The sequence below is a fragment of the Lontra canadensis genome, unplaced genomic scaffold, assembly GCF_010015895.1.
Source record: "Lontra canadensis isolate GAN:19392208 unplaced genomic scaffold, GSC_riverotter_1.0 scaffold87, whole genome shotgun sequence".
NCBI classification, from domain to species: Eukaryota; Metazoa; Chordata; class Mammalia; order Carnivora; family Mustelidae; genus Lontra; species Lontra canadensis.
Window position 1 is genome coordinate 4798574 of NW_022631081.1, and position 14704 is coordinate 4813277.

At 48.3% G+C, this 14704-nt stretch overlaps 1 protein-coding gene across 3 annotated transcripts in view; it reads left to right on the plus strand.

The window, feature by feature from the left end:
- Positions 1–4791: 4791 nt before the first annotated feature.
- The window catches only part of OSBP2 (oxysterol binding protein 2), a 158199-nt gene continuing 148286 nt past the window's right edge, over positions 4792–14704 (plus strand). For 2 of the 3 annotated variants that reach the window (XM_032883432.1, XM_032883433.1), the window contains exon 1: positions 4792–5507. In XM_032883432.1, coding sequence (XP_032739323.1) covers positions 4831–5507 — 677 coding nt within the window. In that variant the 5' untranslated portion in view covers positions 4792–4830. The remainder of the gene's footprint in view (positions 5508–14704) is intronic. The other variant, XM_032883434.1, reaches the window with a different exon arrangement.

Consider the following 14704-nt stretch of genomic DNA (forward strand, 5'->3'; position numbering starts at 1 on the left):
GGGGTGGTGGATACCTGCCCCTAACCACTGTCCTACCCTTCTCTACACTCAGGTTTCCAAAGTGCAGGTAACATTTCTCCCAGGCAGAAAACAGGATGGCTTTTCTCTAAAGAAATTGAATTCAGTATGTCAGGTCAGCTAGAACTTGCAGTGTGGATGTTGGTACCATAGAATAGAGGCCTCCTGACTCTGCTATTTATGATTCTGCCACACGGGGCTTCTAGCTGTGTATTCTCATTTAGCGAAAGGACCAGAGGGAAACCAGACCTAATTGTATAAAAGCAGAAGAAACTTACATCAACTCATTTCACAAGGTATTTACTGAGGAGCATACAACCAGAAAGCGGCCAACCTGGTATTTGAACAGAGGCCTTCCTTCCACACTTATCTCTTAGCTCATATATATCCTTTCCTGGGTAAAAAAAAATAAAAAATATATGAACTATTATGAATATTTCTATCTGTGCCCACAAGCTTGTAAGAGAATCTGTCTGAATTTCAAAGGAAGACCAATGGGAAAGAAAGGCCTGGGTTTGTTGTGATTGATCGATCAATTGATTGATTGATTGATTTAAATAGGCTCCCCACCCAACCTGGGACTTGAACTCACAACCCTGAGATCAAGAGTTGCATGATTTACCAACTTAGCCAGCCAGGTGCCCTGAAAGGCATGTGTTGTTACCCAGTTAGCAATGTGATTTGGGCTTGACCGCAGGTGTAAGTGGTGGCTGTGACCAGCTCTGTGGCATAAGGTTGGATCAGCTACCCCGGAGTCTTCCCACCCACAAGGGCCTTCTCTGATTGTCCCTCTTTATTTTTTCCCACTCCTAAGGTCCTTAGAGACACCTGGCAAGGTTTCTTTTGGGGATGGGAGGCAGGTATCTGGGGTCAGGTATGTCTGGTGTCTCTATTCTCTTATGACACAGGTGGACAGGCTTTGGGGCTAGAGAAACTTCTGTTTAAACCTGGCTCCCCATTTGTCTTTGGTGTGACTCCGGGCAGGCCTTTAGCTCTGTGAAACTTGATTCCCTCTTATAGAAACATGGGGGACCTTATAGGTTGTTGGAAAGGTAGGAGGTGAGGTTTGAAAAAGGCCCAACATTTGTAAAACAAAGGCGTTTCGTGGTAATTTTCAAACGTACACAAAAGCAAAAGCCAAGGAAACAATATAATGTATGCATGTGTACCCATCACCTGGCTGGGACACTGTCAACCCCTGGCCATTCGTTTTTCATCTGCTCTCCACCCACCTCATTTTTTAAAAAGCTGTATTATTTGAAAACAAATCCAAGTATCATATAATTTCACCCAGAGGGAAATCAGAATGTATCTCTATAGATAAATCCTTTAGAAAACACAATACCATTCTAACACATAACAAAATTAACAATTTCTTAATATTTCCTAAAATTGTCCCTGAAATACATTTTTTTTGCAACAGGTTTGAATCAGGGTCCAAAGAAGTTTCACATACTGCATCGGTTGACATGTCTCTTAAGTCTTTTTAAAATGGATAACATGTTCCTTTTCCCACCTTTTTTCCCCCCCATAGGCCATGTATTTATTGAATACATGGTCATTTGGATAAGGGTTTTCCTAGTTTATGAATTTGATTGATTGACTTCTTGGGTCACTCAGCATGTTTCTCTGTCTCTTCCATTTCTTTTATACCGATCAGGCTACAAGCTGGATACAATTCAGGTTTAGGGGTTTTTTTTTTGCAGGTAAGAGGAGGGGAAAAGTACAAATGCTTCGTTTGTGTTTCCTACTGGGTTACATCCAGAGACACATAATGTCCTGTCATTGCATTTTTGGCGGTGGAAGATTCGTCTGTAGATTCAGCTGACCTCAGTCTGCTAAGTCCTTTATGAAGTTCCCCATTGACCCCATCACTTAGAAGCTTTGATGATCACTGTCTGGACCCATTATTTCATTTGGGGTTGCCAAAAGATGACATTTCCTTCTAATTTTGTTATTCCTTCTCATTCATTAGCCAATTCTTTAATAAAGATTTCTCCCTCATAAACTCCTTAGTTATAGAGGGTTTGTATAAGGAAGGAAGGATACAGACAATATCAGTTTTCGGAATAATGAACTGGTGTTGGTCATCAAAGGCAACCAATGAAGTTTTGTTTCTCTTTATGTAACTTTAGGAATCTGTGGGTCTAACTTATGGATCTTCAAATATTTGTTTAGCCCGTTGTAATAATTCTTTTGGATGCTCAAGTTGGCCTGTCCTCGGCCTGTGGGAGCCCCTTTCAAGTTGGCTTCTAAGTCTTTAATGGCCTTTTTACTTTCTGGGGGTGACAAGATGTCTCAGGCAGACTAATCTTGCATATTTTCTGCCCCAGACTTGGAGATAGCCATTTCTCCAGCAGGTGGAATCTGGCACTTTAAATTTAAAAAATCTCCCAGGAGATCCCAGTGCCCAGGAGACCCACTTTCTGTAGGTTATAGGGTATTCCCGATTGTGTGGTGTCCACCTAGCTCCCTGTTTCATCTCCTGCTCTGGTCTTTCAGATATGCTGAGCTCTTTGTTGTTTCTCCGACAAGATGTTCTCTCCTGTTTGAGGCTTTGTACATGTTGATTTCTTTGCCTTGAACATCCCTCCACTCCCTGCTCTCTGACTCAGTGCAAACCTTGCCCTTTCTGTGATACCTTCTTCACTTGCTCTGGCAGCTGCCTTAGAGCCTATTATCCATTTGTTGCAGCAGTCAAAACATATCATTAAACTTTTAATAGTTGGCTTCCTTCCTTGGGGTTGCAAACACATCTGGCACATACATAGCCAGCGCTGAGCTTTTCCACTGTTGTGGCTGTTTTCCAAGCCTATTAACCTTGGTCTCATCTCTCTGCTCTGGCCTCTGTTTAATTCATTTCATGAAACATTTCACAGAGCACCCCTCTAGTTAAATAACTAGAGAATACTTACTGAGCATTTACTATGCCAAATGTGCTTTACATACATGATTTTATTACTCTCAACTGGTGAGGTAGGGATTATTATCTTCATTTTACAGATGAGCAAGAGGAAGCTCAATGAGGTGGCTGAAGGTCCTGTAGGTAGGGAGTGGCTGGGCTGGGATTTCCGTAGTGGATCTGATGCCCAGAGCCCAAGATTTTCTCTTTACATCACCATCCATCAAAGTGTGGTCAATGATCCACCCACATCAGAAACCCCTGGGAAGCTCATTAAAATGCATGCTCCCAGATTCCACCCCAGACCTACTGACTCAGAATCCCAGGAAGATGCAGATGGAAAACTAAATTTCCAATAAGCTTTCTTGGGACGAACTGAAACATTATTTTTTTGAATAGGTGAAACACACAGTTAAAACGTTCAAAAGGTTCAAAGGGTAGAACTGAAAAGCAAACACTCCAACTCCATCCCCCAGTTGCCCAGTTCTCAGAGGCAACTACTTTTCCTTGACTCAAACCAAGACCATCTTTGTATTTACATGATATACCAAGATAGGTAGGTCTCTGCATTCCCGAGCTCACAAAAATCTGCAGGTAAGACCGCTATTCAGGGCTAAGTGTACCAGTAAGGGGTCCCAGAGTCACCAGAAAAGATAGCAAGGCGTTCTGTTTGGGGAATGTCTGTACCACCTGCACCTTCCAGCCTGCTTGGCTCAGGCTATCACTTTGTGTAGGAGTCTGGTCCCTGCATAGGCAGTCTTGTCACAAGTAAAGATCAGGAAAGAACAGTGGGCAAAAGGAGAGTAAGACACATTAGGATGGGTAGAGGGGAGCCAGGACAGAAGTCTAGAAAAGGAAGGATCTGGGTGGGAGGACCAAAGTCAACATTTCCACTTGTATACCCCGTTATTTGTGGTAACCATTGACCTTTCCCTTTAGGACAGTCTTTAAAACATTTAACATTTCTGGAATCACAGACTTCTTTGGGAATCTCATGAAAAACGTGGACTTTCTCCCTAGAAAAATGCACAGACACATAAAACTCTGCAGGCGATTGCAGAAGCCTCATAGACTGCCAGGCAGGATTACCCAGGGATATCCAGGAGGTTCAAGTTAAGAACTCCGCTTTTAGATGTCCTTGTTACACCTAAAAAGCCCAGTTTACAAAAACTCTTTCTGTACTCGTTTAGAGAGCCTGACTATGCCGCGACTTGCAGCCAAGTGCCAGGGCATGAACTCGAGGCCAGCTTGCTCAGGAGGTGGAGGCGTTGGTGACTTCGGCCATTGAACCTCCTCTTCGGGGTAAGGACCCACAGACCCCCACGCGGGGCGGTGGGCGTCCGCCGCAGCTTTTAGCGTCATCCGCCTGGGCCCCCGTGCTTCGGTCGCATTTCGTGGTTTCTGAGCGCTGCACCTGTTCCCCCACACCGCGATCTCCGGGGTTTCGGGGAGCGAACCCACCCCCGACGGAGGAGCGCCGGCACCGAGCCCGGCAGGCAGAGCCGCGCTGGGAGCTGACGGGCTCCACATTCATCATTGTTCCCCCAGCGCCTGGCACGGGTTGGAGCGCAGGCAGCGAGGGTGGCCTAAAGCGCACGGTCCCTTCCGCGTCGCCCGCCCGCGAAGCTCTAGCGCCACAGGTGTTTCCAGGGCCCCTTCCAAGGGCCAGACCTGAGCCCAGCTCTGGCGACGCAAGGGAGGGACAACTGGACCAACTCCGGCCCTCTGCGCGCGGGGAAGACAACAGTCGGCGGGCGCTGGCGGCTCGGGGCGCACGGGGCCGCGAGGGGACCTGCGCGCGCCCCCGCCCCGTGCCGCGCGCTCGTGACGGCGCCCCCGGCCCCGCCCCCGGCCCCCGCCTCCCGCTTCCCCCTCCCCGCGACTCCGCCGCGCTCGGGTCGGCGGGCTCTATGGGGAAAGCGGCCGCTCTGTGCCGAGGCAGCGGCTGTGGCGGCCGCTCCCGCGGACTCTCGTCGCTGTTCACGGTTGTCCCCTGCCTGTCCTGCCACACGGCGGCGCCGACCATGAGCGTTTCCACGCCTGGCCCCGGGCCGGAGCCCAAGCCCCAGCCCAAGCCTCCGCCCCAGCCTGTGCCGAAGCTCGAGCGGCAGCCGGTGTCAGAACAGGTGCCGGAGCCACTTTCTGAGCCGGTGCCAAGATTGGAGCCTGTGTCTGAGAAGACGTCTGAGCCAAGGCCAGAGTCCAGACAGGGAACAGAACTGCTGCTGGGTTTGGGGCGGGGGTCAGGGCCCTGGCCAGAGTTGGGCTCAAGTGTAGGGGCTGGAACCTGCCCCAAGGCCTCATCAGAGCAGCTGCCAGCACTGGGGCCAGTAGTGGGGAGTGCGCCCTGGACCAAACCCGAGCTGGGGTCGCTGGCGGTGTCAAAGCCCCCGCCCCTGCTGCGACCCGGACAGGCCAAGGCGTCTCTTGGGGTTCCAATGTCAGGGACTGGCACGACCTCCACGGCGCCCAAGGTCTTACTGCCTCTGGACAGCTTCAAGGGCTGGCTGCTGAAATGGACCAACTACCTGAAAGGCTACCAGCGCCGTTGGTTCGTGCTCAGCAATGGTCTGCTGTCTTACTACAGGTATGCGGGTGCCACATTGGGGCATCTGAGGTTGGAGGGTGGTGATGCTGCCCTGATGGTGACAGAGGTTGTCTAGGTGTGGAGGACACTTCCACTAGCCGAGGGATGTTTGGGAACATGGACTCTAGCAGGAGAAAAAATATCTCTGACCAGCCTGCGAAGGCTGGGGGCCCTGACCATCACACCTCCCCCACCAGCTTGGGTTTAAGGAGTGAGTGGGGAGGTGGAATGAGAGTGACCTGGGGCCTCAGGGCCCCTCTGGTCTTGGTGGTAGTGGAGCCTCGCGCAGCCAAACGGTGTCAGTTCCCCAAAGTCTTTGATTCTGGTTCAGGATCTAAGGTCATCGTGTTAGGGATTGAGGGGAACAATCACCTTGTTCGGTCCTTGGGACCCACTGTGGAAAGGACTGATTGTTCTCCCTCCCCTTAGCTGGTCACTTAGTTTATTTTCCACTTTTCCTGACGCCCCTGGGGGCCAGGCCTTGGGATGGGCAAAGAATTCCAGTTGTATCAGATACAGCGCCTATGTTTTAGGGGCCCATCCTAGCATTCTGTGGAGAACCAGAAGCAGCCCACCGCCACCTTCCTTATCGCAGAATCAGCATGGGATTCAAAATTGAAGTCCAGTGGTGAGATAGCTAGCACTGTCTGCCCGATGAAAGGGAAAAAGATACCAGAAGCTTCTCTCCTTTCTTAGGCTAGTGCCTTAGAATGTTTACTGGGGAGAGTCGGTTTCAACTTTGAGATCTCAGATCACTCTGTGCCATTTGTTCAAACCTGAGCCGGCATTAGAATTCCCTTGGAAAGCTTGTTGAAACACCGAGTACTTGCCTCTCTGCCGAATTTCTGATGCAGTCTAGGGGTCTAGGAGGATCCAAGCTTTGGCATTTCTCACAAGTTCCCAGATACTGCTGCTCCAGACCACAGTCTGAGAAGGACTGCTCCATTGTCTTTGCAAACAGGAGGGCCCTGCCTTGCTGTCTAGTGCAACCCAGGTCACTTCCGTGACTTCACTTGGTCAGGCCGTATCCCTTCAGGTCACTCACTATAGGGTTTGTAGGATCCTTCCTAGCATTTTTGGAACATAGCTTCTGGAGGATTGTTGAGTCTATGATGCCCTTGATAATTGGGGAGCTCCATTGAATTTAAGCGATGGTTCCCACTCCAAAACAGGAATCACTGTCATTAATTCCTGGCAGGGGAGAAAAGTGACAAATATTTCTCCTGTGCCTTTCTCATGTGGTATCTTGGTGCCCCTCAGCTGCTCCCTCCAGATCACACAGAACATAGCGTTCTTATAGTTAGGCAACCAAACAAGAAACGATTCTTTTCCAAAGGGTGTTTTTATCCCACTTACCATTCTCTCTTAGGTGTGTAAACATTTCAGCAAGACACGCAGTGGTAGGGATCATCAGCGATTTGCTATAAATATGCCACTGTCAGCTGTGGACTGGCCACACTAGCAATGGAGAGAGAATCTGACCTGGGCCTGTTTTACTCCAGGCTCTGTGCCTGTCCCAGATCTGTGTCTTAATGTCCACTCATGCTTGAGTTCGCATTGTTGAGTTATCTGTGTTTACCAGGTACTACTAACCTAGAGGGGTCAAGGTAATGTTTATAAGGGTCCCACATTTCTAGTGGAAGTAAAATCTGACCCCATGCAATTTTGTTTTGTTTTATTCTAATTGAAAGAGCAAAGAGGTCCCATTTTCTTTTCTCTAAAATAACTGTGTAGACAGTTGGCATTTCAAGGTTATCTCAAAGGTGCAGATTCTCTGGGCAACAAGAAAAATTCTTACTGCTTGCTGATAAGGTTGTGGGGACAGATACTGGTTTGAGGGGGTGGAGGGGGGTGGGAGCAAGTTTCTGGTGTGTGTGCTTGCACAGTCCAGCTCTGTAGCTTTGTTTTTGGACATTTCTAGGCTCCAAGGTGGGCAGAACTGTGGCTTGACTTGTCTGGGTAAAATGAATGATTCCCTACATTAGGACAGCCCCGTGCCATCATAGTCCTACATGTGTCTTTCCATGAAAATGTCCTCATTCCCATTTTAGAGGAAAGGAAACCGAGGTCGAAAGAACAAACCTTCCGCAGCTCGTCCAGAGGGGCCTCCCTCGCGGGAGGCGCCCAGATGCCTGGGGAGATGAGTGAGTCTCCCAAGTGCAGAAGAAGCCCTTCCAAGGTGGAGCCCAACTCTTGTTGCACCTTCTGGAAAACCCTCTGGGCTGCCCTCTGTGCTGGGGACAGAGCACCCTCCAGGCCTGTGGCTCATAGCCCTGATGGCAGCAGTGTGGGGTACGCGGCTCTGTCTGTGCCCGGTGCTGTATGTGTATGTGCTGTGTGTGTTCTCTTCTTACCCTGCCTGGAATTCCAGCTCTCAGCGGTTCTTTTTTTATTTTTTTTAAGATTTCTTTTTTATTTATTTGACAGAGAGAGAGTGAGCACAAGTAGGGAGAGCAGCAGGCAGAAGGAGAGGGAGAAGAAGGCTCTCCACTGAGCAGGGAACCCGCTGCTGGGCTTGATTCCAGGACCCCGGGATGATGAACTGAGCCAAAGGCAGACCTTAACCAACTGAGTCACCCAGGCGTCCCTGGGTGGTTCTCCAAATGTGTGTGGCTAGAAGAGAGGCAAGATTCAAGTGCTTGTGAGCTGAAGACAGAGTGAATTTTTATTCATGAGCTCTCTCCCGTAGGGGCAGGGAGAGCTGGGTTTAACTTGTGAGGGTGATGAGCCTGGTGGAGAAGGAATCAGAGCCATTTCCCTTGCAAGCTTCCTTTTTGGAAAGACCACTCTAATTTTGTTTTATTACTCTTTTTTTTTTTTCTCTAACTACGTGAAGCCTGGTGTTCAGAGAAATATCTTCAGAGAAAATGTGGACCCCTATTTCTTGTGTTCCCTACCCTCTTCCATCCTCCAGCCTGTCCCACTCCAGGGTAACCACCACCCCAAATTTGCATCACTGTCCTCTTTCTTTCCTTTTTGTTCAGTTTTATCTCATCTATATGCAGTTCTAAAAGCCTCATACTTTTCATTTCAGCCATTTTTACTTTATAAAATAGGGTATTGCACAATATGTGATTTGGGGGGACTTATTCTGACAGCTTTGTAACAATCCAGGACATGAGTGTGTCACTTTTTATTTCTCTATTTAGTTCTCCTCTTGATGGCTGACCATGACAGTTCTTTTTTTTTTTTTTTTTAAGATTTTATTTATGTATTTGACAGAGGAGAGAGAGAGAAAGCATAAGCAGGGGAGCAGGAGCCAGAGGGAGAGGGAGAAACAAGCTCCCTACTGAGCAGGGGGCCTGACGCAGGGCTTGACCCCAGGACTCCGGGATCATGACCCGAGCCACCCAGGGGCCCCTGACCATGACAGTTCTTGTACATGTCCAGGAGTTTCTCTTGGGTGAAATCGCTGGGTTATAGGAATGTGAAGGCTCACCTTACATAACGCCAAACTGTTTTCCAAAACAGTCGTTCCAATGTTTATACTCTCACTGGAAGTCAGGAGGTTTTGTGGACCCGTATCCTTTGCAGCACTTGGTATTGTCTGCATTGATTTTACCAATCAAGTGGGTATGCTATGGTATCTCACAGTCTTGACCCAAGTTTCTATCCCCATTATTTGTACCTTAGTGGAAAATCAGTGGAGGTTTGGATTAGAATTTCTTTGTGAAGTGTGGCTTTCTCAGGTACTTCTGCCCTGGATTTTGCTTGAGAAACTCATTTGATCACTTAAGCTTATTCTAAGGGAGGAAGTACCTCGTGCCAACAGCTGGGCTTGGTTACAGTCCTATAATCAGGATTAAAAGACCCTCTTTGTAAATATTGTCACATATAGAAACAATTTCCGGGAAGTATCAGCAATTGTTGGCAGGTTTTTATTTCCAGCAATATGCTAGGAATCTCAATAACAAAAAATGAGGTTCTTATTCTATCGCTGGCACGATTAAGGCACGATTAATCACATGTCTGTTTGGACACAAAGAGAACATGGTCTTTGGGTTATTAGTTTCCATTTAACAAATTTTATCCCCAGTTCTCCTCTCATAGCAAACATGGGATTACATGAAGTTAGGGAAGAATTCCCAAGTGCTGTGGAATTTTCCACAGTATCACTTCAGCAAGTCCTTAGGGCAAGAGTGTTCCACGCACGAACTTTCTCCATATTAATGACAAAATTGATTGGGTTAAGCAAAATTCTGGTTTGTTTATGCCAGTTGCCTCTGTGGTGGCACTATAAATGACATTTGTTTCCTAGGAAACGATTTCAAACAGAAGCGTTTGTTTTGATTTATTTGTTGTTTTGACTGATCTGCACGGGTAGGCATGGCTAGGCCAGTTAGCAAGGAAGACCTCAAAGAAATTAGCCTGGATCTGTAAGAAAGAAGGCTGCGGTTGAGTAAGAATAAATTTTGAGTCTTCTGGCTGGGAAAGAGTGTTGAGTGTTTGCTGAGCTGGGTCCACTGTAGGTCAGGTAAGGTAAGAGAAGGTCAGGTAAGAGAAGACCAAGACATCTTTGACTCTAGGAGGGATCATTTATTCATTCTTCCGGTGAGACCATCTCTGAAAGGCAAACTTTCATGGAGACGGGGTGCCAGGAAATAGTAGTGTTCTTAACGTCACTCTAGGGAATCCTTGAAGGACGGGGATGGGAAAGACTCTGCAGCCGCAAAGTGGACCCGAGAGAACAAGTCTACAGGTTAAGCCACCGGGGTCTCTGCCCTAGAAGATGGTGGCCTTATCATCTTGGATTCAGCTTTCCTTTAAAATATCATCCAGTATTTCATACTGTAAGACCACTGGGAAGCTGAAAAGGGACGCACAGGCTGATAACATGTCCACATTTGCTTGAAGTGTATTTTCTTAACATTTAGCCAGGAGGTCATGAGTGGCCTGGCAGCATATTTTGAAAGAGCACTGTACACACCAATGTTCTTAGCAAAGTCTAGTGACATGAATTGTAATTTTCCCCACCAAGCCTCCTGCTCCTGCTAACTTTTCTCTTTCTATGAATAGCTGAAAACCTCTGAGTCATGCTTGCTGCCTCCTCCTCCTCTATTCTGACATCAGATGGAATCGCGAGCCCTGCCTGTCTTTCTCCTTTAGTCCCTCTGCTCTGTTCCTAGGGCCAAATTGTGGGTCAGGTCTGCCTTCTGCTGCACTAATGGCCCAGCTTCCAGCCTCTGCCCTGGACAGCGCCCCGCCACTGTGGTGCTAACTCCCCACCCAACAGGGCCCCGGACTTGCCTTGTCTACTCTAATCTTCGTTTTCAACAGTTACACCCCTTATGTTCATACATCCCTGCATGGGTTTTTTCCTGTTTGAAATATCCACAGTGGCCCATGACTGATCCCAGGGCCATGTCTTCCTTCTCTGGGAGCCACACACACACACACACACACACTGTGTGGGCATCTCTGCAGACAGCTTTTGTGCCAAAGGAACACCATGGCCAAGTTCGGCATCTTCTTTGTCTTCCCCATGGAGCCTCGCAGGTGCTTTGCCGTGGATATGTTCTCAGTGGTTTGGCTAATTTGAATGGAAGCATGAGTGAATGAATGAGAATTGCCTGCAATTTTATGAGATTTCAGAAAGCCAAGGATGTTAATGCCAAACTTGGGTTTTTCTTAATTTGTTTTCAGTTTCAAAAAGTTGTTTGCTGGAATGAGATTGGGAGGATAAGTGGGAGATTGCCGGCTGAAGCCCGGACTGCCAGATACAGTTATGAAATGCAGATTATCTGGATATATTATGTTGACAGATTCGACTGTGTTGAAAGAGGCTCTTCAGTGAAACAGTAGCCTCTTTCTGTTGTCCTAGTTCTATTTCCATAGGGTTGCAACTGTCTAGGTACATGATCTGTGTATACCTAAGATGACTTGTCACTTTGTAAAGTGTGGCAGTGGTTGGAGGAACAGGGAGCGAAGGTAAAGCTATTAAAAGGGCTTGTCTCAACCTTATAGCGCCTTCAACTAGTTTCCTGCGCACCAGAAGGTTTGCTTTGCATGCCCTCCACGTGCAAGACTCTGTGGGAAGCAGGCCATGGGTCAGAAGTGACGCCTCCACCCTAAATCCAATCGAATAACAGGCCCTCACATCTGTGGGGTTCTCTGAGGTGTCAGAGCGATGTCTAGTTCACCGTTTCAGGGAGGAGCGCAGGCCAGAAGCATGGTTCCGATATATGGAGGGAGAAGAGGGAGTTCACGAGAGCCCCAGGGGATAGCTCACAGACTCCACCCTCCTCATGGGGCGGAGCCTCTGGCTGAGGCCGAGCCTCTGGCTGGGGCCCTGTGTTGGGATCTCCAAGACGAACCCTCCAGGTTCCCTAAGGAGCTGGGAGGACTCCTAGGACTCAGCATCTATTTGTGTTCATAGCTGTGCTTTATTACAGTGAAAGGGGGCAAAGCCCCATCAGCAAAAGGGGGAAGGACATGGGGGGTGAAGTCTGGGGAAACCATGGGCGAGCCTCTGAGGGTCCTCACCCCTTGGAGTCACACAGGTCACACTCGGTTCCTCCAGCAATGAGTTGCGACAACACGTGGGAAAGGTTGGCAGCCAGAGAAGTTCATCAGAGACTCAGTGGCCATGGTTTTTGCTGCCGGGGGGTGGAGGGGGCTGACCACATGGGCGCCGTCTGCCTGGCTCACACCCACCGTCCAGACTGCCGGAATGAAAGCAGGTATTCTGCAAAGACCGGGGGTTTGTGCAAGTAGTTTAGGCACAGTGAGCCACTGGTAGCAGTCAGTGAGTGGGGGGGCCCTCCCCAAATCCAGACTCTCAGATGCCAGCCCAGGGCAAATCTCTCAAAGGATAAGTGGTCTCAGGCCAGCTGTGTTCATTCTTTTCTGCATAGCTCTGACTTCTTCCTCCTTGCAGACTTCAGTAACACCAGGCCTGGCTTCTTACCACCCATCAGAGAAAACACACCAGTCTTGCAGAGTGTGGGTGTGGCCCACTGCTCTGTGTGCCTGAGGGACTTCTCTATGGAGCCTCTGGCCGCACTGCTTGTCCCTTTATTGTTTCATAGATGCTTTTGTCATCTAGACCTTCCCTGGGAGACACCTTTGGTGACTTGATTTTGCATATGACTAGGGGCCACTTGCCACATGTTCTTCCTCCTCTGCAAGTACTTCTGTGCCTTTGATGGAATGTGTGGTGTGAGTTCTTCAGCTGCTACTGACCCTGGTGTCTCCTTTGGGGAGGGTCTGTTAATCCAAGACTGGGGCCTGATGAGCAGTCTGGAATATTTGTGACAGTAAGCATATACCAGCTCTGGTTGTATCATTTATCGAGGGCAACAATCTGTAAGGCAGTGTGGGAGACAGACATGCATACCATCATGAAACCACTGCATGGAGGAGGGAGGGAAGGAGGGAAATCCGTACCCATCCCGGCCATTTGGTAAAAAACCAGCAGGTTTGGACCCAGTGCCGTGGGGGAGCTCCCAGGGAGCTGGGTGTTTAAGCAAGCAGCTCCCATGCCTCCTGTCGTCTTCTAGGGTATAGCTGGCAAACCGCATGAGCAAAGAAAGACAGATCTGTGCAAAGGGTGCGGGGTTCCTTAAACCCAGATCAATGTCTGCTTATGCTAGGTGGAGAGAAATATACTCCCCTGTAACTGCCATACAGGGAGCAGGAGATGGTAAGAAACATCCTGAACAGAATTGAAATCGGCAGCTTTGATGGGTGGTGAATCACACATTCCAAGTGTCGCCACACAGAGATGTGGCTTTAAGAGGCTCCTTTCATAACCAGACCCATGAAGCAAACTGTTGATGCGTTTCAGGGTCATGCTGGGTGCTCTGTGTGTGTGTTTTCTTTTACATGGGACTCTTTCCCGCGTCTGTTTCTGTTTTTAAGAGTCCTGATCACTGAGTTCCACTTGTCTTGACACCTCATCACACGCTCGGTCGCAGCGCCGCGCACTGAAGGCCAATTTAACAATCTTGACTCACACCATTTGATCTGCATTGCTGGGCCATTGCCTAACCAAGAAGAGGGCATATGGCACTGCTGAGCTTGCCGCGTAGGACAGCGCCAGATCGTGTTGTCTTTTGAAGCTGCAGTAGGTCCCGTCTTCCCAAAATACAGTGTGTGTTCTTCCTGGGCTCACCCCTCACCGCCCTGCCCAGCTGAGTGCCCCTTCCCTCTTTCCCTCTCTCTTGGTCCCTTGGCCTTGACCCATCTTCTGCCAGACTTGCCTTTTTCCTCCCTCTGCACACCGCATGCCCTTCAGACTCCCCTTCAGATGTCTGCACCAGCCATCCTTTCAGCCAGGAGCTCTCTTCATTGCTACTGACATCCTAGCTGACAGTCTTAATTCCAAGTCATCTCAGGGTGAACCTGCCTGCATTCCCCTGCAATGAGCTGAGCTGGCAGAGCCATCCTTCCTTTGATGCTCCTTTTGTGTATTATGTCATTTGGCTGTGCACCCCTATTAGAATGATGTTGGTTTGTCTCCTTCCTTTAGATTAACACCTGGCTCCTCCCCTCTAGAGCCTGGGGCTGTGTCTTCCTGCTGTAGCTTCCCTTTGGGTGCTGTACATAGTGCCTTCTACTTAGTAGATTCTCAAATTCCAGTGAAGTCCTTTTTTTTTTTTTTTTTTTTTTTTAAATAGAAGACTCTTTGTCATTTTAATCTTTTCCCATTTGTAAAGACCCAATATACAGCCTGGGACTATTACAGTAGACCATGGGGAGTAACTGAATTGCCAGGAGAATCAAATGAACACAGAAGATACACATTGCTCAGATTTTTAGCTCCTTCTCTGAGGCTCAGCATGAGCCAAGGATATGTGACAGTACTGACAGCTCATTGTACTCATTTGTATTTAAAATGCTTTGATATGAAGAATTTTAAACATATATGAGAGTAGACAGTAGTATAACAAACCCCTATACACCCATCACCCAGTTTCAGCAATTATTAACTTTCTGGCCAATCTTCTTTCATCTCAGCCCTCCACCTGCCAATACCATTTCAAGTGAATCCCACATATCACATTTCACCTGTAAGTGTTTCAATATGTATCTCTAGAGGATAAGGATTTTTAAAAAAAATATTTTATTTATTTATTTATTTAAAGATTGAGATCACAAGTAGGCATAGAGGCAGGCAGAGAGAGGGAGGGGAAAGCAGGCTCCTCGCCGAGCAGAGAGCCCGACGTGGGGCTTGATCCCAGGACCCGTGGATCGTG